General features: G+C 33.8%; 1 protein-coding gene across 1 annotated transcript in view; it reads left to right on the top strand.

Moving 5' to 3' along the window:
• The window catches only part of CCDC102B (coiled-coil domain containing 102B), a 168,055-nt gene that overhangs the window by 18,558 nt on the left and 122,714 nt on the right, over positions 1–26,783 (top strand). The window contains exon 4 of the mRNA XM_069468615.1: positions 16,929–17,045. Within this exon, the coding sequence (XP_069324716.1) occupies positions 16,929–17,045 (117 nt within the window). The remainder of the gene's footprint in view (positions 1–16,928; positions 17,046–26,783) is intronic.

Below are 26,783 nucleotides of genomic sequence, written 5' to 3'. Positions count from 1 at the left end.
TGTATCCTGAAATAATGTTTAGGCACTAAATAGCATGAAAACAGCTATGGAAATGAACCATGAATCAGTGAACAGAGATATCTTGATTCCTTTGGGTAAGAGAGCATACATAATGGTAAAAACATTCAGAGAATTGAAATAAAACAAACAAAAAAATAAAGAGCAACTGAAAAAAAAAAAAAGAAAAAAAGCCAATATTTCAAACAAGAAATAGGCTTGTGTGTTGCATTGTGAGCTTATTTATCCCAATTTTACTTGCAAAAATTGATAAACTATTCTGGAAGAAAGACTAAGTACTCTCTATGAAAAATGATATTACAAGGTCACTGTCATATTAAAAGTTGATCAATGGCTGGTCCAAAAGTAGTGAGTTATGTCAATGGATTGTTCACAGTCAGCTACAGATAAACTCCTTGTTCTACTCTTTCCTCCTTCTCACTACTGCACTTGACTAGTCTTAAAAAAAAAGTTGGTCAAAGTATATACAGTCAAAAATGTAGGAAAAAAATATCAGTTACTATGTAGTGATTACTAGAACATTTATTATTTTTCTGTATTTCATTACTTTTTATGATATTTGTCAGCTTTCTAAAATTTGTGAGTTATGTTTTTTTATTCTAAAGAAATATTTACTTCTATTTTTTCTCATTCTAAATATTATTTATTTATTTATTTATCCTAAATAAATATATACTTTTATTTAATTTTTCTTTGTCCCACAATTGTAAAAAATTCAGGCTCCGTAAAACCTTAATTCATCTGTGGTCCTGTCTTCCCTTAGTTCAAGCTGCAAGACTCCACTCCGCTAGGTGGCTTTCATCTGTATGGAGCAGTTACCCAGTGCACACACTGTTCCCATGAGCACACACACTCACAACACATGCTCGTTTGCCTAGGCGGTGTAATCATGCCTGCTTGTCCCCTCCAGTGAATCACCTTGAGGGTAGAAACAATTACTTTTCAAAATCTTTGTGGGCTCCTCCACTACCTCAAGGGCTGACTCAGAGACAAGTGATCAGTAAGTAGGTACTTACAGGTGAGCTTAATGGGGGTGGATAAGGAATGCTTCAGGACACTGGAGGGTAAGTTGCTAAAGATTAAGAAAACTTACTTTTGGCTCGTTTACCATTGTTATGACTTTTTTTTTTTTTTTTACTACATAGATGGCTGTTGTTGATTCTACATAGCTTCATTCTTTACACAAAAGGCACAAAGTCCCGAAAAAGAGAAGTGAAATTTTTTTCAGCTATTTGGTTGTGGGAAAGATTTGCATGGGACAGTGAGATTTTCATTACCAAGATTTCAAGAATATTATACATTAGGGGAGAGTTAGTGCACGTATTAACAAATTTCGAGTCACCCAAGTGGAAAATCATATAAGATGGAATGTTTCTGGGAGTAACTTATTTACGTAAAATGTAAGCAGCATCATATGCACGACATAGTCAAGTGCCATTTGAACACTGACAGAGAAAGAGAGTTTGAGAAGTAAAATTCTTTACTTTGAACCACATTGTCAATGTACATTATGAAACACATAGAGAGGTGAGTGTGTAGGGCTTTTTGACTTTTCCTAAGGTAAGGGTGCCAATGAGACAAATTAAGAGGTGAAAGCTCCTGCTGCAATTCAGATTGTTTGATTAAGAATGCTCCAAACACAAGTTATCTGAGATTTAAAATTGTTAGAAGGCATAATTGCTGTAATCCTTTTGACTAAAATGACCTTTGCTCTTTGCACATTTTAACAGATGTATTGAAATGTAATTCACACACAAAAAATTCACATACTAGACAATCCATCATTATAGGATATAACAGTGGTTTTTAACATATTTACAGAGTTATGTAACTATCACCATAATCAACTTTATAGTATTTTTACCAGCCCAATAAAAAACCCAGTACCACAGTCTTAAATTACTCTTTAATAATTTTACTCTATAGATTTGCCTATTCTGGGCATTTCATATAAATGGAATTTTGTGACTGGCTTCTTTCACTTCATGTAGGTTATCAGAGGAGTTTCTGTAATCTGCTATCCTAGTACTTTTATCTGTTACAACCCAATAAAGAACATAAACATTTTGCTGATTTTTTTAGATGAAAATCTTATTTAGAAAAAAATATTAGGTGCAATTTCTCTTTTCCATATGAAAAATACTAACATTCAGGTATGTGTTAGTCATGTCAAGAAATAAATTTTTTAAAATATTTTTTTCCTTAAATGAAAACTTTTATTTTGGCAGAAATGCAGTCTACTATCTCATGTTTGATGACAAATATTGAGTCAGAAAATAAAAGAGAACATTTCAATTTTTAAGGCTTTGCGGAAATGTAAGATCTTCTTTCATTGTGACTACAGTTGGCACTAATTTTTTACTTGATAAAGTTAAATTATATACTTTAGCTTCAACAAAATATATTCAAATAGGATTATTTGATTTTCCCTAGTTTTATACTATAGTAATTATGTGCAGCTTCATGCAATATTTAATTAAGAATTAAATAATGCTAATCCTTTTAAAGCTGTTTATCTACAGGCAAAAATCTGAAAAATGCTTTTCCCTCAATAACTTTGATATCCTATAATTTCAACTTCTTTGAACGTTTCAGAGCTGTGGAGGGGGAGGGGGAGCAAACTTACAGAAGAATATTTTGTGACTTTAAAAAGTTTTTAAGTAATAAATTAAAATGATATCACTTTCAAAAATATATCTTGAAGATGCTTCTACATGGTATTTTCCTAAAATCACAATAATATGAATAGTTTATTTGTTTTCATAGTTGTGATTGATTAAAATATTTATTAGGGATGAAAATAAAAAACGCTTGCATGGAATATATATAAAATATATTTTCATATATATATATATATATATATATATTATGTCTTTGGACCCATCTTCTTCTATCTAACCTTACTTAATGTGAATATTTGGAAAAGAGTGTTTTGAAGTCTTTTAAAGCAGTGGTACCCAACCTTTTTGGCCCCATGGACCAGTTTTATGGAAGACAATTTTTCCAGGGATGCGTGGGGAGGAGGCAGAGTTCAGGCAGTGATGCCAGCGATGGGGAGCAGCTGTAAATGCAGATGAAGCTTTGCTTGCTTGACTGCCACTCACCTTCTGCTGTGCAGCCCGGTTCCTAACAGGCCACTGACCAGTACCAGTCCTCAGCCCAGAGGTTGGGGACTGCAGTTTTAAAGTATTGCACTTACTGTTGGTTATTTGAGAAATTAATGAGCCCATATTCCTCTTTGCAAGTAGAAGATTGAAAAGTTTCCTATTGCACTGAGGGAATGTTTTCCCTTGAGTATGCAGAGCAAAGCAGCTTACCTCTGTCTCCATAGAAGCATTACTCTACAGTCTAAAAACTTTTATTGAGAAATGAACCAGGGATTAGAACAAAACTAGCTGATCATTGTGTGTTAGATACACATTTTCATCTTTTGTTTAATAAGCAATCCATTCTTTATTTCTGTTTCTGTATTTTCTTTTTAAATAATTACATGCACATATAAACATAAAATTTACATAAATGTATGTTACCTACATTATTTTTAACTTTAATGTCAAGTTTATTTTTCCATATACATTTTTGCTTTTATTCCTGTTCTATTTATCTTACATCACTTACCCACAGTCCTTTATCTTCCTATATCTTTATATATAAAACCATATATAGATATCTATGTATAACTATATACTTACGTACATATTATATGTATACATATCTAAAGATAAATATGTACATACATCTGTGGTATTTTGTAATTTTTATATACTGGCTCATATTATAGCTGCTATTCTGTAACTTTCTTTGCTCACTCAATATTTCATAGACAAACCTCTAAGTCAATTGGAGCAGTGCAAATTCATGTTTTTTAATGACCACAGGATGTTCCACAGTGTTATGGTTCCACAATCCATTTAATTATTTTCCTAATGATGCATATTAATTCTTTTGACCCTGTGAACAATCCTTCAATAAACAATGTTGCACATGTATCCTTATACATGGGTGATTTTATTTTTAGTCTGTTATTTTTCTGTAACTCAGTTTAAGGTCTGATAAATGCTCTCATGCTAATCTACTGCAGAAAATTTAATCTTCTCAGGTTTCAGGTTAATCTATTTAGGATTCTCCTCCCTGTTCTCAGGAAGTCCTCTCAGTTCTGGAAAGAAACATATTGCCATAGACTTGAAGGCATTTTAATCACATCCTGTTACCTGAGATGTCTGTACATGGTATGGCCACTGATCTACTTTCTGTTACTATAGATTAGTTTACATTTTCTAGAGTTGTATAAAAATGGAATCATACTTGGTGCTTTTGTTGGCCTATCTTCTCTTACTCACCATACCTAAAGTTTTATCCTTTATGTGCATGTAAATATATTATTTCCTCTGACTGCTTTTAAGACTCTTTTTCTTGGTCACTGGTTTTAGGCAATCTGATTTTGATGGGCATTAGTATAGTCTTCATATTTCTTGTGCTTGGGGTTTGTTGAAATGCTTGGATCTGTAGGTGTATATTTTTATTAAATTTGGAAAATGTGTGGTCATTATATTTTTCAAATATTTATCATCCCCTCTCTTTGTCAAGAATTCTAATTTACAATATATTAGGTGGCTTGAAGTGTCCCACTGTTTGCTCATTGGCACCCATTGAAGTCTCACTGGAGTGAGTTATTGAAAAGTACTGGAGGATTTTAGGAAGAGAGTTTTGATCAATGAGATGTATCAATCCCCTGGAAACATACCTAAATTTTCAAATGTTATGCCCTGTGATTAGGCCATCTGTCTTTGCTAATTGGTGCCCGTGAAGTTAGGCTCCTAGTTTGCCACAGAGAGGAGGAGGAATTAGAGTCACTATCTCTTTAATGTTTAAATTTTAAGGAGATAATTTTCAGGTCTTTGGGAAAGATGTTTCTGAGTTATAAAGTTGGCAAGAGGCTGGGAAAAAATACTCTTTAAAGGGGAACAAAAAGAATTTTCAATTAAAAGATTTATTCATTTATTTGTTTTAAAAAGCAAATGCTTCAAGAAAAGGGAAGTGAGGGCCTGTGGTCTCAAATAAACCTGTTCTCAGTTTCTTCAAGCTAAGGAGAACTTTAAGGCCCTCTGCAGGGCTGCAGCACTAATTTTATCATCAGTGTTATTTCTGTGACAGTTTAAATTGACTTTTCTCCTCACTATGAGTCATATTTTCCTATTTGTTTGCATGACGTGATTTTTGATTAAATTCCTGTCATTATGAATTTTACCTTCTTGGGTGCTGAATATTTTCATATTTCCGTAATTATCCCTCAGCTTCATTCTGAGACTTAATTCTGTTACTTGGAAACATATCCTTTGTATCTTGAAGCTTTTAAGTATTAGATGAGACCAGAGTAGCATTTAGTCTAGGGCTATTTTACCTACTGAGTACTAAGACAAACCCATTTGGATGGAATACTTTACCTAATGGACTGTGAATTATGAAGTTTTCCACTCTGGCTGTGGGGAATAGGGATGATTGCTACTGGCCTTGTGTGAATCCTGGAGATTGTTTCTTTTAATCCTTTTGGATGTTATTTCTCTTATAACTATGCTCTCATCACCACCCTGCTGTGTACTCTGCAGCCCTCCAGGTTCTCTCTCAGATGGACTCTTCCTTGCAAACTCTGAGCCTCAGTCCCCTTGGACTCCCAGCCCCATCCCTTCTGGGAGACCACCTTGCCTCCTCCTCCCTGTTTTGTGGGCTAAAAACTTCCAGGCAGTGAGCTGATCAATTTTAAGTCTATTTTTATTCGTGTCCCATTTCTCAAAGATTGCCTGATATTCAGTGTCTTTACAATTGTTTCCTATAGTTTGTCCTTGTTTCTAGCTGTTTCAAGTTGGCAAATTTGGCCCCTGTCACTTCACCTTGGCTAGCAGCCAGTATCATTTTGATCATATATTAGAAGTAAGGTTTTCCATCTTGTTTTCCTTTAAATATGACTTTTAAAAAAGTTACCTTTTATATAGAATATATTAATATTTTACAAATAATGTTTTTGTGAAAGTTTTGGTTAGTTATGATAACTTCTTTTGAAATAATAATGTTATTTTTTATTAAAACATTTTCTTTTTTCTGAATTGGGGAACAAATTTCATTACCTCCTTTTGTGTGACATTTTATTTTTTACATGGTTTCTAAACTGTTAATCATTCTTTCTATTCCTAATTTATCAAAAGACAATTTTAATTTCTCACATTCATAGTACTTTGGAAAGTTACTTGGAATAAAATCTCATCCATTTTCCTTCAATGGAAAATAAAGTAAACTTGGGGCCTAGAACTTCTGACTTGTTCAAGTACATACAACAGAATCATCAGGACCACATCTAGAAAACAGAAGTCTTGATTCTTTTCAAGTAAGCATCCTTTGGACCACTCTGTTGTTATTCTATTATCAAAATACTAGAAATTTTGTTTGAAGCCTGTGACTAAGAAATAAAATTTATTTGTTGTGACTTAGTAGCTGAAGTTATAAATGAATAACTCATTATTTAAGGGGAAAACGGCTATATTTCCAGATTAAAAATAGAATGAAAGAATGTGATTGACTTTTGAAAGATTGATGTTTGTCAATAATTTAACAAAATAACTTCTAACTGATTGAACAAGTTTGTATAATTATCTCTCTCCAAAATATATACTATCTAGATTGATAAACAATGACATAAAGAATGACATCCTATTGTATTCCGTTATTTTATTTTATCTGATATGTATGCTAGATAACTTCTTGATAAAATATAAATTGAATTTCTCAGATCAAAGTTCCCTTCAAGTTATGATTAATTCTCTATTGACCATATGATACCCTTTATAACCTTGTGGATAAAGCTGTTGAGAATAATAAATAATTCTTTTGGATTCAAATTGGTTTTTCCCTGGCCTTTCAGTGATGCTGGGAACAAAAATCAGCTATCAGCTAAAACGTACAACCTTGGATTATTGAAACAAGTACTGAAACTTCACTTTAACACAATTGAGTCAGTTAGTATTACAAAGTGGCAGCACTTATTCAAAATGACCATTGGAATAATTTCTAATGGACACAATAGAGATGTATTATTTTTTATATTTTTATGTTTAATATATGATTTGGTAGTTCAACTATTGGATGAAGTAGCATCCATATTTATCTACACTCCATAACCATATATAGAAGGAAAAAGTCAGCATCTTATTACATGTATATTACATAGTTCTATGTCAAACAGTAATAATGTATTTAATAGATGACAGGTTCTGCTAGTGAATTGCTAACAGAAAAAAAAGGCTGTAGATTAATAGATCTTATGCTTTAAGATAAATCAGAAATCTTCACACTGGGCAACTCTTCAAGTATGCTCATGCAGAGATAGGCCATGGAGTTTATAAGCAGGGCGATTATTATTTTTATAACTTTTTTATTATGGGAAATCTTATCCATACACAAACATAGAAAGAACTATAATGAGCCCCAGTGTCTCTATCAGCCAAATTTAATGATTATCATCTTATGGCTAATCGTTTCCATTCATAGCATCGCCATCCACATTTGTACCTCATGTGTTCTGTCTGGAAGCATTTCTGCATACACCTCAAAATATAAGGACTCTATTGTTTAATATAAGAACATTTTAAACTTAAAGAATTAAAAAATAAGTTATAAAATCTAATATTCCGGGTTCAAATTTCTAGTTTTCTAGTAATATTGTGATGTTTATCACAATTTATTTATTTGAATCAGAAATCAAATAAAAGTTCAGACATATTGATTGTACGTATCTTTTTAAAGTGTGTTTTAATATATGGGTTTTCCTTCATAGCTCTTTCTTCTTCTTTTTTTCTTTTTATAATTTATTTATTGAAGAAACCAGGTCATTTATCCTGTAGTTTCTTTGGACTGTATAGATTGCTTCCTATACTGTAGTACAGTTCCATATCTTATTCTGTCCTCTGTGTTTCCTAGACAATGGGAGTTGGATTTAAGGAACTTGGTTTGATTCAATTTCCAGACTTTCCTCTAGATGTCAGTGTGTTTTTCCACTAGAAGTACATGATATATGATTATTTCTCTTTGTGGTATTAGCAGACTGATACTCGTTGCCTAGAACTATAGATTAATTAGGAGCTGCAAAACTGTGATATTCCAATTCATTTATACCTGCATATTAGTTGGAATATTGAAATAAATAAAGAGAAATTCATCTCATATAATATTTCATTCATTAAGGTAAGTCAGGACACATGATAGAGTCCCCTCTTTTTTTTACCAATTAATAAAATAATGAATTGGATCACTACCATTTCCCAACATTATTCAATTTTGATATATTTTTTCTTTATTATAATTATTATATGAATACATGAATTTAAACCTATTGGATATGTTTCAATCCATTACAGTTATTATACTTACTAATATTCAAAGTTACCATATTTAGAGAGCAGAAACCTCTTTATGTTGTCTGCTGAGTACAATTGACACAACCTTAGTAATCTTTTATGGTTTCCCTACTTCATGATATACTAGGATTTACTATTTTAGACTTGAAATAAGCCATTTTAGTGTACGGTGTTCTTTTAATGAGAAATAGCTCAAGACCACAATCTGTACATAAATATGTGCATTGCTACTGAGATGGTCATTATTTCTAAGGCCATTTCAGTGGGAAAAACTGGGGAACATTATAAATATGTTGAATTCTCTTTGCTTCTCTCTTCTGTCACAGTTTCTGAAATCATTTTTCATCTTTTATCTTCATTATTTTGGGTTTTTAACATTTTATTTGTTTTTACCTTTGCTCAAGGCATTATCTGTTGCATTAATTTGCTCTTGTGTTCCTTCTAGCTATTCAGAAACAATTTTTCTTTTTTCTTGTTTTTTTTTTTTCTTTGTCTTTTTATTCTCTTTTTAACACAGGGGAGACAGAAAAGTACAAAGAGGAAAACAAGAAAGGTCACCCAGAGAGAACCACCCTAAGATTTTCATGGAAATTCAGCTCAGTTAACATATTTAGATTGATATCCTACTGTTGCCTACTTTTTCATTTTTCATGAAAATAAAACCTGACTTGAAGTGAAATGATTTTTCTTTTATTTCTAAGTCTTTCCTGAGAACTATTACAGTTTTCTAATTCTTGGTTTTGTTGCTTTTATAATACTTATTATTTTATTAATTTTGTTTAGTTCATATTGAAAAATTTGGTTCTTATTTTTCTTTTTCTGTAGTGGGCTTATATTTCCAGAATGTTTCATTATCTCTATAGCATAGTTTCGCTGTCTATTAAAAAATTATTCTTTATCCTTTTGTGTTATAATAACATCATATACGATTCGACAATGATCCTTTTCTGTTATTGCATGAATTTAATTATTTGTGTACTTGTAAGAAGAGATTGAATCAAGAACCATTTTTCTAGCTTCACTGCTCTGGAGCTTACTGTTCTTAGTATTTTATAAAATGTCCAAAATTATGGCGTTGGTTCTTCCTAAAATGCCTGCTCTGGCCGGGCGCGGTGGCTCACGCCTGTAATCCTAGCACTCTGGGAGGCCGAGGCGGGTGGATCGCTCAAGGTCAGGAGTTCGAGACCAGCCTGAGCAAGAGCGAGACCCCGTCTCTACTAAAAATAGAAAGAAATTATACGGACAACTAAAAATATATACAGAAAAAATTAGCCGGGCATGGTGGCGCATGCCTGTAGTCCCAGCTCCTCGGGAGGCTGAGGCAGTAGGATCGCTTAAGCCGAGGAGTCTGAGGTTGCTGTGAGCTAAGCTGACGCCACGGCACTCACTCTAGCCTGGGCAACAAAGTGAGACTCTGTCTCAACAAAAAAAAAAAAAAAAAAAATGCCTGCTCTGTTCCATACCCTACTTTTGTGTGGATTATTTCCTTTCTCTGCCTGTATTGCCACTGTTCCTCTCCATATGGGTTCTAACCTCAGCATTTTCCTCTTGGTGTAAGGTGTGCTTTTGAAAGATTTGTTTTTCTTTTTTCTTTTTTCTTTGTTTTTGAGAGTGTATCAGATTCAAACTATTCTAGTTCTTCAGAATTTACTACATGGGCCTCTTGCATTCACTCACAGATCAGAATGTGTAAACTCTCCTGGTTTCATCTGCTGTATTCACACTGGCCTGATACACTTGCCAGGGAATGTCTATTGCCAATGTCACAGTTCTCATGCTGTCAGGTCCTGTTCCTTCCTTTTAATTTTCTCAAACAGATGCTGATAACCTGAAATTCTGGAAGTATCAGTGGATTATCTTAACCTACTCGTATCTTAGGGTTCCTAGGGCAAACTTTTCACTTAACTTTGTTGTGGGCATCTGTAGGTTTTTTATTTTATTAACCTCATTGCTCTACCTGTTTTTGTGAAGAGATTTGCAGACATTAAAATAATTGCCACCACCATACTGCTGCCATCTTCACACAATTCCCCGTAGGAATAGTTACATGACTTTCAATCCCAGATCCCCAACTTCCACATATGGTCTTTCATAAATTAATCTGCCTAAGAAAGTGCTTTGCAAACAAGTTCTACTTTCCCATATTACCTTCCATCTACTTTTCAAATGAAGGGCATACCCAACTCCTATTCCCAGTATTATTTTGAAGCATTTTGCCAGAGTGGTAAATATTTGGGAACATCAAACAAAGAAATATTTTGAAATATTGGTGTTGAGAAAGAAACTAATCAATGGGTCACAAAATCTTTGGCATTTCAGGTTGTTTCTAATTTTCCTTTTCATAATAATATTAGAGTAGGACCTACCAGTTTATAGATAATAAAAAATAAATTTTGATATTAGATCAAAATGTGGCTTTGACATATATTTAGAAGAATATTTATGGAAACATGATGACTCTGTTGTAACAAAACATCTTCCATTTCTAACATATGTGATCAATTTTCTTGATGCCTACATTAAAGAGAAAAATGAAATTGATAATTCTTATCTCCTTCTATCAATATGTAATTTCATCCAGGGACACACAAATTAATTGCAGAAAATCCATTTATCCATGTCATTAAGAGATGAATTTCCAGTAAACGATTAGTTTATATTATTGTCTTGTTTTTAAACATCTTTGTACCCACAGGAATTACAAAGATAATTCAATTCAAAAGAAAATTTTTAAACATTTGGAAACTTATAGCCGTAATATGTAAATACATATTTTATATACACATTTTTATTGCATATTATAGAGTGAAATATTTTCAAGTATAAACATTTTACATGTTAAGAGTATGATAATTTGGAGGCAAGGGAATAGAAATAAAAATTGGAGAAATATAAATAACAATATAGATGTTTAAAATAGATAGTGAATATCAAATTTCTATGGTTTTTATATATCATTGCTTATAAGTTAAGCATAATAGAACCATTTTATTTAAAATGTCAAGATTTGAAATTCACTAGAAATTTCATTTTTGAATCTAAATAAACTATTTTAAGAGAAATTTTAAAAATGCAAAGCATAATCAGTAAGAAAGCAAAAGAGTTTAAAGACTTTTGAGATAAGTTATTTGGTGTCCTTATTTTTTGATCTGAGGGATACAATAAAATTTTCATCTATCAAAGCTAAGCATTTTTTAGTGTCTTTCCTAATGTTTTTTAAGGTTAAGGGAGGGAATTAGGTAAAATCTACTTTGAAGGATTTTTGCCAAAGATTTTGAAGCAATGATCTAAATCATGAAATGCTTCTCTGTGACTTCTCTATTTGAAGATTTCTGTGCATTTATAATTAATTCAAATTATTTGAAATTAACTTTACTGTTGGATATCCCTGGGCCCACTGCATTTGAGTGTCCTTCTATTTGGGCACATTTCCTTTTTACATCTTCACTTTTCATAAAAATGTGATATTGTTCCCAGAACCTCACTGTTAAAACACTTAGTCTTATACCCTGAACTAATTGATATTCAATACTTATACCAAAAGCCAAATTTAAAATGTGTGGGCAATGGGGGGAGCCATTGAAATGCACTGACCAGGGTCAATTTGATGACAATTTCAAAATCTGACTCAAACTTAAGTGTGAAGAACAGATTGAGTAGGGGAGTGAGGGTGAGGAGGAAACTGTTATGAATCTGTCATGCTAATCCAGAAGGAAATAGTTGGGTGTCCTAAACTTGATTAGGGAGGAGAGATGTGAAGAGTTGAGAAATATGCAAGTGAAACAAATGGCAATGCTTGGTGATTAATTGAGTGTTGCAAATGCAAAGGAAGTGACAGAGAAAGTGAAATTACAGATTGCTGACAATATCAGTCAGGCACCATTGACCAAGAGGACACATCAGCAAAAAAAATAAATAAATAAATAAAAATAAAAAGGGGGGAGAAACACAATGGATTCAGTTCTGAATGTGTTGAGGTTGAGGTGGAAATGTTTGGTAGGATTTTGGATTTGTACGTGTAGAAAACAGATTTGAACAATGAGCAGAGAGATGGTGGCTGAAGCTGTGGGAGTGAAGGGGATGACCCTGGGTTGGGCATTGAGGATTGGCACCAGGCAAGGTAGGTAGAGACAGGGAACCTGCACAGAAATCTGAGAAGGAAGGGAGCCAGGAAACGTTTCTTTGCATAAGCCCCAAGAAAACAGTCTTTGAACAAGGGCATTGTCAACTATAATATGTAGAATTCTGCCAAGGATCCAAGCAAGAGCAGAGCTGGATATTGTGTATTGGAAAGTCTTGGGAATGGTGGTAGCAGGAGCCAGTGGAGAAGTGAATGAGAGGGGAGTATGAAAAAGGCAAATGCAGCAACTCTTTCAAGGCACTTGATGGTAACGGGAAACAAAAGGCTGGAATGGAAACTCAAAGACAGGAAAAAAAAGAATATCTTCTACACCTGATTTCTCACACTCCCTCGTCCCCAACCTAAATGGAAAGCATTGAGCAATCAAATGATAATAGAAGAGAAACCAAGAAAACTTGAAGATACAGGGGAGGAGCAATTCTTATGAGTTTGCCAAGTGTCCCAAAAGTATGAAATCCTGAGCACAAGTGAAGTGATTAGACTTTGACTCTAGAAGACATTTTTAAATAATTTAACATAAGGAAAAAAAAGATTTGTATACATGCATGCAAAATTGTATGTTTTGTTATGGGAAGTTAGAGGTCTTTGCTATGTAAAGCTTTTAGTTTTCTATGAAGGAAGCTGTAAGATCATTTGTGAGAATTATGGGAGAAAGGTGGGTTTGGTGTTCAGAGAAGATTGAATTATGCTGCATTGTTAATAACACTGGCATAAATATTCAACACATTATTTCACAAAGAACAGAACTTTGTCGTCAGTATTAACTACTTAATCTTTTTAGATCATTTTGAAGGATGAAATATGAGGCCAAATGAAAATAACAGGGTATATTAGATTATATTTTTGTGCCCTTTGGTAGTTGTTATTTCTTTTCCTACCACGTCTGAATAAATAAGAAAATATTTTTATTTATATGTTACCCAATATCTTTTTTTCTTAGATATAACCTTCAGATTTTTCATTTGTGGTTATCTGAATGTAGAATGCACATTTATACATAATGTTGATAATTTTCCAGAAGCAAAGTATGGCAGATATTTCTGAAGTCAAAGATTTGGCAAGTTGCCTGGTTTGACTTTTCATAAATACTGCAATATGAAAAGAGGCTTTTTAAAGAGTAGTTTTGGAATTATATTACGGTGCAATCTCAGGAAAAAAAGCCTTATGAGAGAATATATGAAATAAATATTAAATAAAAGGACGTGAACTTGGAAATGCTTTCTAATGCTGACTCATTCACTTCATCAGGTACCTCCTATTTCTGTCACTTTCAACTCAACTAATGTGATATATCATTTGTGAATGACATTCATAATTTTGCTAAATTAGTCATCTTGAGCATCCATAAGCCCACTGCTTTCAACTTTTCAGCTGCTAAATAGATTTTCATTACAACTCCATTATTCTAAACTGAAATGCAAGTGGCAAAATTAAGGTTGAGTCCAAAATACAATTTTAAAATGATCAAAGTAACTCAATTTTTTTAAGGAGAAAGCATAATTGTTTCATTTATCCGTTAATCAGTTTTCCCAGGTATGTTGTTTTAATTGCTTTAGCTATACAATATTTCATTTATTATTTTTAATTTCTTTTTAACTCTTTCACACCTATAGTGTACAACAAACTGAGAGGCCAGAGACGTTGGGGGAGAATTAGGGCCAGGAGTAGGAGTTGAGGGCTGGAGGGTTATGGGACCAACCAAGTGAATACTAAGGATTTTGACTTATACCCTGAATGCATTAGGAAGCTACTGAAGGGATTTGAGCAGAGTTACATGATCTGAATTGTTCTCTAAGAAGCTTTTTTTGTTGCTGTTTTGAGAAGAGAGTGCAGGGCCATGTGTAGAAACAAAGAGGATAGAGGCTATTAAAATATCTGAAGTGAGAAATCGTGGTGTGTTTTGATTAGGATAATAGTGGTAGAAGTAAAGAGAGGTAGTTGGTTTTATCACATATTGTGGAGGGCAAGCTGAATTGATTTGTTTTTACTGTGTATGTGTCATGTGAGAGAAATAAATGAATTAACATAGCCAATATTTGGGGGAAGGATGGAGTTCATAATTATCGAGATGACAGAGACTAATGGAGAAACAGGTTTGCAGGAGAAGTTCTGAATTTGGCTTTCCAATGTGCTGAGTTTGGGATGCCCACAGAGGTGATAAGTAGGAAGCTGGACGTGCACATCTGAAGTTCAGAGAACTACAGGCTGGAGACAGACTTTGAAAAATTGTCAGCATTTTGATCAGTGTGCAATGCCATGGGTATATGTGAGGTGTTCAAGGGAGTGAATGCATGAAGAGAACAGGTACAGGATTACACTTCAGAACACTTCAACATTCAATTCTACCTGCCAACTTTTCTAGTTAATTTTTCTAAAAACGAATTTTTTAAATTTTCTAGAGAACTATCCTTTCATATTCTTTGAAATTTTGGAATTTCTCTGTCCTTAATTTGTGGGTGCAATATATTTTCATTTTTTCCTGAAGATAGTAATTATGGTAGTTTTTTAAATATTCTTTTTCATATCTTACATTGTACCCTTTTTTTTCTGTTCTTTTTCTTTTCCCTAGCAGACATTCTGTCTGTTAATCTTGGCCTTAACCAGTACTCTTTTTTTTTCTTTTCATGCTCTCAGATTTCTCATATGTCCAGAGATCCTTGAATTTTCCACTCACAGCGATGAATGAAAATGGAATTATTTTAGGTGTTTGGGGTGGATTTCTTTTGTTGTTTGCTTTATTGCCTCCTGTCCCTTTTGAGTGGTATGGTGCATGGAAAATTCTGTTGACAATGGCAGGGTTTATGGACTGATTGATTTCCCTACAGATTGCTGACCATGATTTCAGAAGTGAAGATAGGGGCATTCAATCACCAGAATAAATTGGATTTTCTTTTGCTGAACCCAGACCAAAACCAAGTGCTTTCGTTTCACTCTTTCAATTCACTATTTTCTTTAGCAAAGTGACTTTGTAAAATATTTTAGCCAGGGATTAACACCATGCTGTCTCTATTTAACTTATGTGATAATGAGTTGAACAGGTGTAGACTTTTGAAGACGTCTGTGGTATTACCTTTTGTTCTTAGTCTTGTTTTCCCTGTGCTCTCTCCATGTTGCCCACTCTGAGCATGGGGCCTCTTAGTTGGGAAATCAGCTCCTACCCCCACTGTAGTCCATTTCTAGTATGTTTGGGCTATGGCATTTTCTATATGTGTCTTCTATTATCTATCAGCTTACTGCCTTTCAGAGAGTTATTTCAATGGCCTTTAGCTTTATAGATGCAATATTGGTTTAGCACTCAGGTAATTAATTTGGTAGGAACATGTGTAAAATTTGCTTCCTCCAGTTATCTTTGTGAATTTGGGAAAATTGCTTAAGCCTTTTAAAAATATGATTCACTTTTCTGTATAGTAAGTATAATAATGATAAAACCTAACCCATAGGATTACTGCTAGCACTAACTAAGGCAATATATATCAAGTTCAGTTCCTGAAGACTAATACATGCTTAATATTACTATTCATAATAGCAATGTTTTGAATAGTGTTATTTTTTATATTTAAATTGGTGTAATAAAAAATAAATTATATTCTAATTTATCATAGGATTACATACAAATTATATAATATGAATGACAGCAACATTTACCTATCTAGTTTAGAAAAAAATATATGTTATTAAAGCAAAATAGCATATGTATGTGCAACTACACATTTTATATATTTATCAAATTTCATGGCTCTGATGAAAACTTCTAATTGTAAGAACAACTATAGGGAAATAATTTGAATTTATAGGATTTTTCTCACTTTCCCATATTTTTCTTCAGTATTTTCCTATGGCAATTTATTGGTAACTTTTATAGATGTTCTATATTTCACCAACCCAAGCATTATATATGTACTTTTTTTTTTACACTTCTCAAGTTTGTCTTTATTATAATCAATATACTATTTATACTTCACAGAAAATTGACATAAGTAGGACTACAAGGAATACTGAGGTACTAATATTTAATATTCTGGACTAAAAGATCAAGATTAATTGAATTAGTTTAGAAGCCAATTGGTTAATTGTTTAGGAGTGTGTGGAGGTAACTGAGTTTTGCCCATTTTTCATTTGCTGAATTGGGATTTACAGAGATTTGCTGATTTTCTTTTCTAACAACTTAGGATTTTTAAACTACAAGTGTAAGAATAAATGGTTCAACCACAATAACTACCACATCAGCAACAAAACCTGCCAGAATCCACATGGGGAAAAAAAAAAGAAAGAAGACCTAAAGCAAACTGGAAGATTAATGTAAATTTTCCTGGAATGAGCCTTTGTGGGATCAAGTGATTATAATTTTAACTTTTTTTTTTCAGTTTGACATTCTTCACAATCAACATGAAAATGAAATGGAAGAAATATCAGGAGATATAAAGAAAGAATCTAAATCTCAAAACAGCAAGGATAGAATGATCTATGAATTAAGAACAGAGGTAAGATATTGGATAAAGAGTGCAATACATACAAAAACATACCTAATGATCATTAAATGATATATTAATACTATTTTAAGGAGCATAACTGAGGCACTTTTGGTTACTTTATGAAGGTGAATGCTGTTGATGATATAATCAGCTTATATATGATTTCAAATGCTGTGGAATGCTATTGGTTCTAACTAGATCTGAATTATTTGAATATTACAAAGATAAAATATTTGACTATAAAACCACCCTGTAGCCAATGTAAGTCTTACTGTGAGTAAATATTTATTAAAAGTTCAACCAGCTGCTGGATGGGGTATGTTAATTTATTTTCAGAACCAATGACATACAAAACATTAATATGTGGTAGGCAGTTTCTGATGGAATTAACACTGCTACTGTCAGCTAGCAACAGTGAGAGATAGAATGCATTTACTTCTGTTATGGTTAATTCATTTGTTAGGTATGCCAAGTGCATCTATTTTCCACTTCTACCACCACGACCAAAAAATGAATTTTTACAAATTTATAAACTCTGAATGTTCTTCTAGTCCTGTAGGTAAAGTAGGAATTATTGTCCTTAGAGATAGAAGGATGATTGAATTATTTTTACTTCATAGAAAATTGTGTTACTGCATTAAAAATGGAAAATTGGCTGGGCATGGGCCACTTGTAACCCCAGCATTTTTGGAGGCTGAGGTGGGGGGAATCTGTTGAGGCCAGGAGTTTGAGGCCAGCTTAGGCAACATAGTGAGACCCTGCCTCTAAAAATTTTTTTTTTTTAAATTATCTGATCATGGTGGCACATGCCTGTTACTCAGGAGGCCAAGGCAGGAGTATTGTTTGAGCCCAGGAGCAAAAGGTTGTGGTGAGCTGTGATTGTGCCACTGCACTCCAGTGTGAGAAACTTACCAAGAATCTGTCTCAAAAAAAAATGGAAGACCACAAATTATTTATTTTGTAACAGATAATTCTAAAAGAATGCTTTTGATACAAATATATAAGAACAATTTAAGAAATGGAAATAATTAGTGAAAATAGGGACTGAGACAATGGTAATTTGTCTTACGTGTTTTCTTCCTTATATAATTCTTCAAATTCTGAACTGACAACAAACAATATAAAATATCAGATGAATATAGTGCAATGGGAAGTGCATAGATTTTGCAAGTGGCTCCATCACTTAATGATTACTTTATTCTTGTCAATGTTTAAAGCCTTCCTGAGTTCAGTTAACAGATTGAAATAATAGTAATAATAATAATAGTCATTATACAAGGTTTTTAAAAAGATTACACACTGCAAGGGACAAATTGTCCAAGACAGCTCTAATATTGAGAGTTGCAACTAAGCTGTTCAGGAGAGTTATACCTTCCCTGTGCTGCTCCTCACTGCATTGGTGCCATCCCTTGACACCTCTTCTACAAGTCTTATGAAAAGGTGTTGGGGTGAGAGGGATCATATCAAGAGATCCATGATGAGAAAGTTTGATCTGTTGAAAACAAATCTTCTTAAGTCAAAGGGGAAAATATAATGACTTTTGTATCTTTTGTTTCCTAAGAGGAATCAAACCATCAGGATAGGTACCACTTTTTCTGAGCCCTCAGCTCTAAGAAGCATCTTTGATTAAGCATTGCACAACATGTTGCATAAAAGCTTATTTAACAGCTTAAGATAAAAACAGAGGAAAGCACATATGGCTGTTTATTATAACTCTTCTCAAAATCCAAGGGCATTTATATATACACCTTTTTTTAGTGAAGCTTTAGGTTCACAGAAAAATTGAACAGAAAGTACAGATTTTCTACTTATTTCCTCCATCCCCACAAACTCTTTCACAGCCAACATCTGTCTTCAGTGTGATATGTTTATTATAACCGATGAACTAACATTATCATTATCATTATCAACCAAAGCCCATAGTTTAAGGGAACTTGGGGATCAAGAAATGGCACCCTGATGAGTTTTCTGGGTTTTTGCTGCATTTATCCCAGAACTGGAGCTGAAGAAGCCAGCAACCTGGAAACACCAAAAGACACAGATAAACATACAAATAAAAAAATCTAAAACAAAAAACACAACCTAAGTCTGCTTGCTCTTGCCAAAGTACTAGGGAACACAGAAATCTTTTAGGACAATAATACTTGAATCCAGCCAAATATCACAAAAAAATGTGGCCTCCAACCCCCACAACTGCTATCAAAGACCAAGTGGGAAGCCTAGACTCTGTCTATACTGGGAAGTAACAAGGCAGTGCTGCCCTTTCACTTTCCAGGATGGTGAGAGAAACCCATGTAAAACAGAATATTTGAGAAGATACAGAGTCTCATCACATAATTCCCAAAATATCCAGGATACAATTGAACATTACTCATCATACCAAGGGCCAGAATATCTCAAAATGAATGAAAGAAGACAGTAGATGCCAACACTAAAATGACAGAGATGTGTTATTTGGCAAGAATTTTAAAGTGGCCGTGATAAAAATTCTTCAATGAGCAATTGTGAACATGCGTGAAATAAGTGGAAAAATAGGAATTCTCTGTAAAAAAAAAAAAAAAAAAAAGATGACCTCAGCAAATAAATAGAAAATACAAAGAAGAAACAAATGGAAAAGTTAGAACTGAAAAACACAAGTGAAAATTTAAAAATTATCCCATCTGAATGGCACAAAGAAAATAGGCTGGACAAAAAAATATAGAGCCTTAGGGATCTCTGGGATGGTAACATAAGGTCTACATTAACGTCATTGGAGGCCAGTTTGAGAGGATAAATAGTGCATTGCTGATAGTACCAAAAAAAAAAAAAAGAAAGAAAAAGAAAATTTACCAAATTTAGGAAAAGGATCAAATCTACAGTAAAGAATTTAGTGAATTCCAAACAGCATAAACCCCAAAGTATTCATATCCAGAACCATCATAAACTTATGGAAAATTAGGGAAAAAATGTTGACAGAAGACAAAAGAAAATTATACCTTACCTATAGGGAAAAAACTATTCAAATGACAGTGCATTTTGTACCAGAAACTGTGGAGGCCAAAAAGAAGTAGCATACAATGGTTCAAATTCTAAAGGAACTGTCAATTCAAATTCCTATATCTAGTGAAAATATCCTTTAGGACATTCTCAGATGAAGAAAAACTAATAGAATTTATTTCTAGCAAATAAGCATGTGAAAAGATGTTTAATATATTACCTGTTAGAAAAATGCAAATTAAAAAAACCCTTAATGAGGTATAACTATATGCCTATCAGAATGACTAAAATAAAAATAGTGACAGTACTAAACGCTGGTGAGGACGCACAGCTGCTGGGTCACTCACCTATTGCTAGAGGGAATGTAAAATGGTACAATGACATTGGAAAATAGTTTGCAGTTTTCAAAATAACAACTACCATATGATCAAACAATTGGATTCTTGGACATTTATTTCATAGAAGGGGAAACTTACATTCACACAAAACCTGTAGTTGAATCTTTAGAGTAATTTTGTTTGTAAATGCTGAAACTTGGAAACAACAGTGATGATCTTCAATGGGTGAACAATTAAACAAGCTATTAAATCCATACCTTGGAACACTCTTCAGAAACAAAATAGAATGAACTCTTGATACATGCAACCATCTGGATGAATCTCCAGAGAAATATGTAGAATGAAAAATATCCCAAAGGACTACATAGACCATGATTCTATTTATGTAGCATTTTTGAAGTGACAACATTGGGAAATGGAGAAGTAATGAATGGTTAGCAGGGATGCAGGAGGCAATGGATGCTGTGGCTATAAAACAGCAACATGATGTGTCCTGTGGTGATGGAAACATTCTGCATTTTGACTGTATCATTGTTGATGTCTGGTTATGGTATCGTACTAGAGTTTCAGGAATGTTAACATGGAAAAAGGCACATGGAATTTATCTTTTCTTACAACTGCCTGTGAATCTACAATGATCTCAAAATAAATATTCAATTAGAACACGCTCTTTCAAATCCTCTTTCAAAATGTATGCCAAGTTTTACCTTTTGCACATACTCCTCTGAACATATGCATCCCTCATGTTCTTACCACGATGGGATCCAAAAGACCTGGGTATAAGTTATCCTGACACTCTCTGGTGTCTGGCTTCCCAGCAATTACATAGGTTTTCATGTTTGGTTGTCTGCAAAATGGTGGTTAATTAACAGCTTATCTAAAGAATTAATTCATTTATGTATGTAAAGTACTAAAAATTGTACACTACATGTGATAGGACTCAATAAATACATGTTTTCTCCCTAGCCATTCAAATTGCATTTAGCATATCCTATATTGGACTAACCATCTAGATTTTTAGATGTTAGTAACACTGCACACAATTCTGTTACATTCCATAAAAATTTTCAGAACATTTCCACATCCATGTGTTTCCCCTCTGCTCAAGTGTAAACTCTTAAGGATACTGTCTTACAGCAAGTGCATCTATCACAATTTCTGGTGCCAAGTAAGTTTCCAATAAATGTTTGATGGGGGAATGCATCTTTTAATGTGAATAATCTGTCTCCAAAATTAGACTGTAAGGTTTTTCCAAGGGAAGCAGAATATTTTCCCCTGCCGAATTCACCTAGAGTCTTGTATACATCTCCTTATTTTTAGACCCTGAGGTGAATATTTGAGGATTATATGGACAAAGACTGAAAGCTCTGAGATGGAAAGAACCTGAAGATATATTCTAGTCCCTCATTTCACTGATTCCTTTTCTGATGTTAATGATTATCCACAGTGGGCTTTCTTGGCTCTAGCTTAGTGTTTTCTCAATAAAGTACATTGTCTGTGATATTCTATTAGGGTTAAAATCTTTCCATATAATGTTAAAGTGTTCTTAAAATGGTTTAATTTTCTTCCTAATCCTAAATGAATTCAATATGATAGAAACTTAAGGGACCAAAGGTATCCTTTTTCTCTCACTTTCAGAATGTCTATATTTAGTCACTTTTAAAATGCTGCTTCTGAATTGAAAACAAAAGGCCCAGATGGATAAAATGTTAAATTTAACTAGAGCTTATATAAGTAGTTCTTTTTATTTTGCTTATGCAAGATAAAACATAAACATTTTGTTACAAAATTTTTTTTTGACACCCAGAAATATTGTGTTATTGATAGGGGCTTAGAAACAGGACTGTTCTCCATGGGAGAGCCAACTGAATTCTGTCTGCATTGGCAAGGAGGTAATAGTGAGGTAAGAAAGCAAACCAAACAACAACAAAAATAAGCAGTTTACATGTTTATTCATTATTTAACTCAATCATTTATTCAATAAATATTTATTAACATTCTCCCACATATTTGTTATTGGGATTAAGCCCTGAGGATTCTACAGAGTGATGTAGTGATGGCCACAGGTAGAAACAAACCAACCCACCCAGTCAGTTAGATGCAGTGTGTTACCAGCTTTGATAGGTGAAGGCTGGTGTTCTACGTGAATACAAACAGAAGATGTAGAGAATGAGATGTTTAAGATGAACAGCAGTTAGCCAGGTGAAGTGCAAGAACAGGTAAAAAGGTAAGAACTTTATGTGAAAAGGGAGCAGCAAGTGATCCAGGGAGAGAATGCAGTATTAACTCACGCCTGTAATCCTAGCACTCTGGGAGGCTGAGGTGGGAGGATTGCTTGAGCTCAGGAGTTCGAGACCAGCCTAAGAAAGAGCAAGACTCTGTCTCTACTAAAAAATAGAAAAATTAGCTGTGTGTCATGGCGTACACCAGCATAAAAAATCCCCCCCTCCTTCTCATATGACTGTAGATATTAAGGAATGTGTTGATATAGGGAATATTTTGTTCACCAGAAGAGTGATGCAGTCTAACAGGGAGCAATCCATCACCAGATTTTTAAGGGTAAGATGAAAAATGCAGAGGGTAGAAAAATGTTTTTGTTTTGTGTTAAAAATGCAAATTTGATTTTCAAGATGTTTTCTTCAATTATAAACTTAATCTTTAATTCTGCAAATATAGTATAGTTCCTGTTGTGCTAGAATCTGGTCATTGAATGGTGTGTGGTATAGAAATGGACCTACCCTCAGGGAACTGCCTTCAGGGAGGGATGTGGTGTTCATCAGAAATCATACAGTTAAGTGCCTGATTTCGACTCTATGGAGCAACATAGCAGATAAGCATGATTTGGGGGCGGGGGTTTGACCTAGTCAGGAACATTAGATAAAACACCAGAGATTTTGTTTACTGACATAGTTAAGTAGTATTATATCTAACTAGAAGTATATTGAATAATTAGAAATACAGTGTCATCATAATTCAAATTTTTGAGACTGACAGAGTAGGTGTTGCTGTGAATTGATTTAAATCTCTTGTATCTCAATACCTCTTATTGACTTTACACATTCTAAAAAAGAGATTTAGATTGCTGAGAGTATTATGAATATATCAGAAATGGTTATATGCTTTTGAAACAGGATATCGATGGTTGCAAGCAGGTTAATTCAGAAGTCTGTTGGTGATATGGATTTAAACATTCTGTGCTCATATTGACAAAACTCAGGAAATAGAATCTATAAAATGATATTTGATATGAGTATATCATTAGAGAAAACTAACAGCCTGGGAAAACTCAGAATGAAACTGTCACAGATGGATATGCTTTCTGGTCAGTTAGACAAATACAAGTCTAAACAATCCAATTATTCAAGACTAACATTGTCACTTATCCTGCATTTACAGAAATCTGATAAATAGAAAATTGAATAACAGATGAAAGCCTGTAATCATTTATCCAGGAAATAGCAGGTGCCTTGAGTAACAGATATTTCTTTCAAAAAGTTTTGAATTATGTAGGTTGGAATGAAGTATTTAAAACTCCTTTTCTTAGATATCCCATCAGTAGTAGGTTTTTCTGGGAGCCAGGTTTTCAGAAAATCTTTTTAAGTTAGGTTGATGATTTAATTACAATCTGAGGTTTATTTCCTTTAGAAATGAGTTTCTTACTGTCTTCTATTTGATAGAGAACAGTTCAAAGAAGATTGTGATGTGGGTGGGAATAGAAGGGACTGTATTAATTAAAACTGTAAATGTTAGCTTGCCTTAGGATCAGCCCAAGTCTCTTCTTCACATTTTAATGCCAACCTCAAGACACCTACTGTTTCTTTGATGCCGTCCAGCTAGGGAAGGCTTTTAGTGTGATGCTTTCTAGGGTTCTGTCCTCTTTAGGACACACACACATTTGGATTTGGATTTTTGGCCATTTGGCCATAAGTTCTGCACAATTCTTCCAGGATCCTGTTTACCGTCTTCCATGGGGGCCACAAGTAATCTTATTGAATTTGCACTAATATGCTAATTCCACTTTCATGTCATCATATCAATGATTACTCTCAATGCTTAAAATTAAAAACTGCTTTACTAACACTGTTATAGTTGTGTTTAACATGTATTCTAATTTCCAGTAAAGAGAAATATTCTGTTTTACATTAGAGGTCACTGATTTAGAATTTTTCCCTTATTAACCTCAAAAAATTTGCCTTAGAAAACATGTTTTCACGTGAACAGAGATTGTCTGGAAACTCATGCCTTAAGCCAAATGAGCAATTATTCATACTTCTCTTTGTCTGCCAAAATCCCAGGTTAATATGAATATGGCATTATTAGTTAAAGAAAGGGATTGTCAGTTTAGATTGTAGAGTTCTTAGCTTCATTCTGCAATAGTGCTTATCTCATAATAGGTGTTCAACAAATGGGCATTGATTGAATAAGGGAAAGATGAAAATAAAGCACATATCAAAAAGAAGACAGTCTTCTATTTTAACTTTTTATGAGGTTGAAAGAAAAAATCAAATCAAAATGGAGGGAAAGCAAAGCTGTCTATATTTCTTTGAAATATGATTTGATGTGTTCCATATTTTACTATATTTGATGAGTTCAAAACACATTGGTCACTTCTATGATCTGAATGTTTGTGTCTCCTCCTAGAATTCATATGCTGAAATCCCAGCACCCAAAGTGATGGCATTGGGAGGTGGAGCCTTGGGGAGGTGATTAGGCCCTGAGGGCAAATGAGATTAGTGCTCTTATAAAAGAGATCCCAGAGAGCTAGCTAACCCTTTTTACCATCTATGAACCAGGAAGCAGGTCCTCACCAGACACCAAATCTACTGACGCTTTGATCTTGGACTTCCAGGCTCCAGAACTGTGACAAATAAATTTTTATTATTTATAAGCTACCCAGTTTGTGGTATTTTGCTACAGCATCCCAAATGGACTAAGATAGTTGAAAAAACTATACTTTCAGGGATTAATTGAAGAAATTCAATACCCTATAAATCTCCCATTGAATTGGGTTATTTCTTTAAAGGAGTAAGTTGTTTCTCTCAAATATTATTAGAAATTCTCCTGTATTTAAAATATTTAATCAGTGAAAGATGTTGTTAATTAAATTGCTTCCTTAAATTTATGTATTAGTAAAGGTTTGCTTGATGTATTTTGATTCCTGATAGGCACAGGTGGTTATTGAAACAATTATGTTTTTCGGTGATACACAATATTGGTTTTTGTTTTCAGTATTTATCTGTTCAAGCTCAAAACAGACGTTCTAGCATTGTCCTATAATCTGATGAATTTTTTCTGTGTAGTTGGCAATGATTCAAGTGCCCTGGGAAGGAGGGATGTTCGTTCCTCAATTCTTCTTTGCATCTCTGATTTTAGGCTTTATTAATAGAAATCACCACAACAATAATTGCTTTACTAAAAAAATAATTCAGGTGCTAAATCAAGACAATTATCCTTCCAAATTATTTTATAAACCAAAGAGTGGAAGATGCCATTTGGAGGTAAGCAGAAAAAGAAGGGAAAAAAAATAGGCCAAAAGAGAAAGGAAGAAGACAAGCCATTTATTATATGTACCCTTATATATTGAAAAATAATAAAAGGTACATAAGTATCTATTAAAATACTGTTTTCTTTCATATTGACAATGACTAGGTATTTTTTAATTTCAAAATATTAAGGGGCTACAAATTTTTTGTACAAGATACCTTGTATAATCCTTAAGCTGGGGCTTTCAGTGTGCCTGTTACTAAAATAGTGTTTGTTGTACCCAATAGGTAAGTTTTTAACCCCTCACTCCCCTCCCCCTCCCCTTCCCTGGTTTCCAATGTCATTTACATCTCTTTGTGCCCCTGTGTGCACATGATTTAGCTCCCAATTATTAGTAAGCCCATGTGGTGTTTGTTTTTCCATTCTTTAGATACTTCATTTAGAATAATGGTCCCCAGTTCTATCCATGTTGCTGCAAAAAACATTATTTCATGCCTTTTTATGGCTGGGTTGTACTCCATGGGGGGTGTGTGTGTGTGTGTGTGTGTGTGTGTGTCTAACATATTCTTTATCCACTCATGAATTGGTGGGTGTGTTGTTCCCCAGGCCGCTGTTGGAAGCTCCAGCGGGGGGCTGGGCGATTAACTCTCCATGGAGGCTGCCATTGCGGGAGATTGCTCTGCCTGGATCTCCTCACAGGGGTGGCAGTGGCAGCTGGGCAAGGCTATCCAGGGGTGGGAAACCTGCAGCCTCAAGGCCACATGTGATCCTCCAGATCCCCAAACAACAATGTCTATGTTCAATTTGCCAGGTATAAACAGTTAATCTTCCAGCTGGTTTGTAGTGAAACTGGGACCAGAAAGCAGATTGTATGTTTTCCAATCCCGTTATGCTGCTAAGCATTGATATAATTTTTAATGTTCCATATAATTTCATAAGCTATAATTTT

This window comes from Eulemur rufifrons, chromosome 5 (genome assembly GCF_041146395.1).
Source record: "Eulemur rufifrons isolate Redbay chromosome 5, OSU_ERuf_1, whole genome shotgun sequence".
In the NCBI taxonomy this organism is placed as follows: Eukaryota; Metazoa; Chordata; class Mammalia; order Primates; family Lemuridae; genus Eulemur; species Eulemur rufifrons.
Note: the sequence above shows the minus strand (reverse complement) of the source record. Positions and strands in the feature narration are given on the sequence as shown.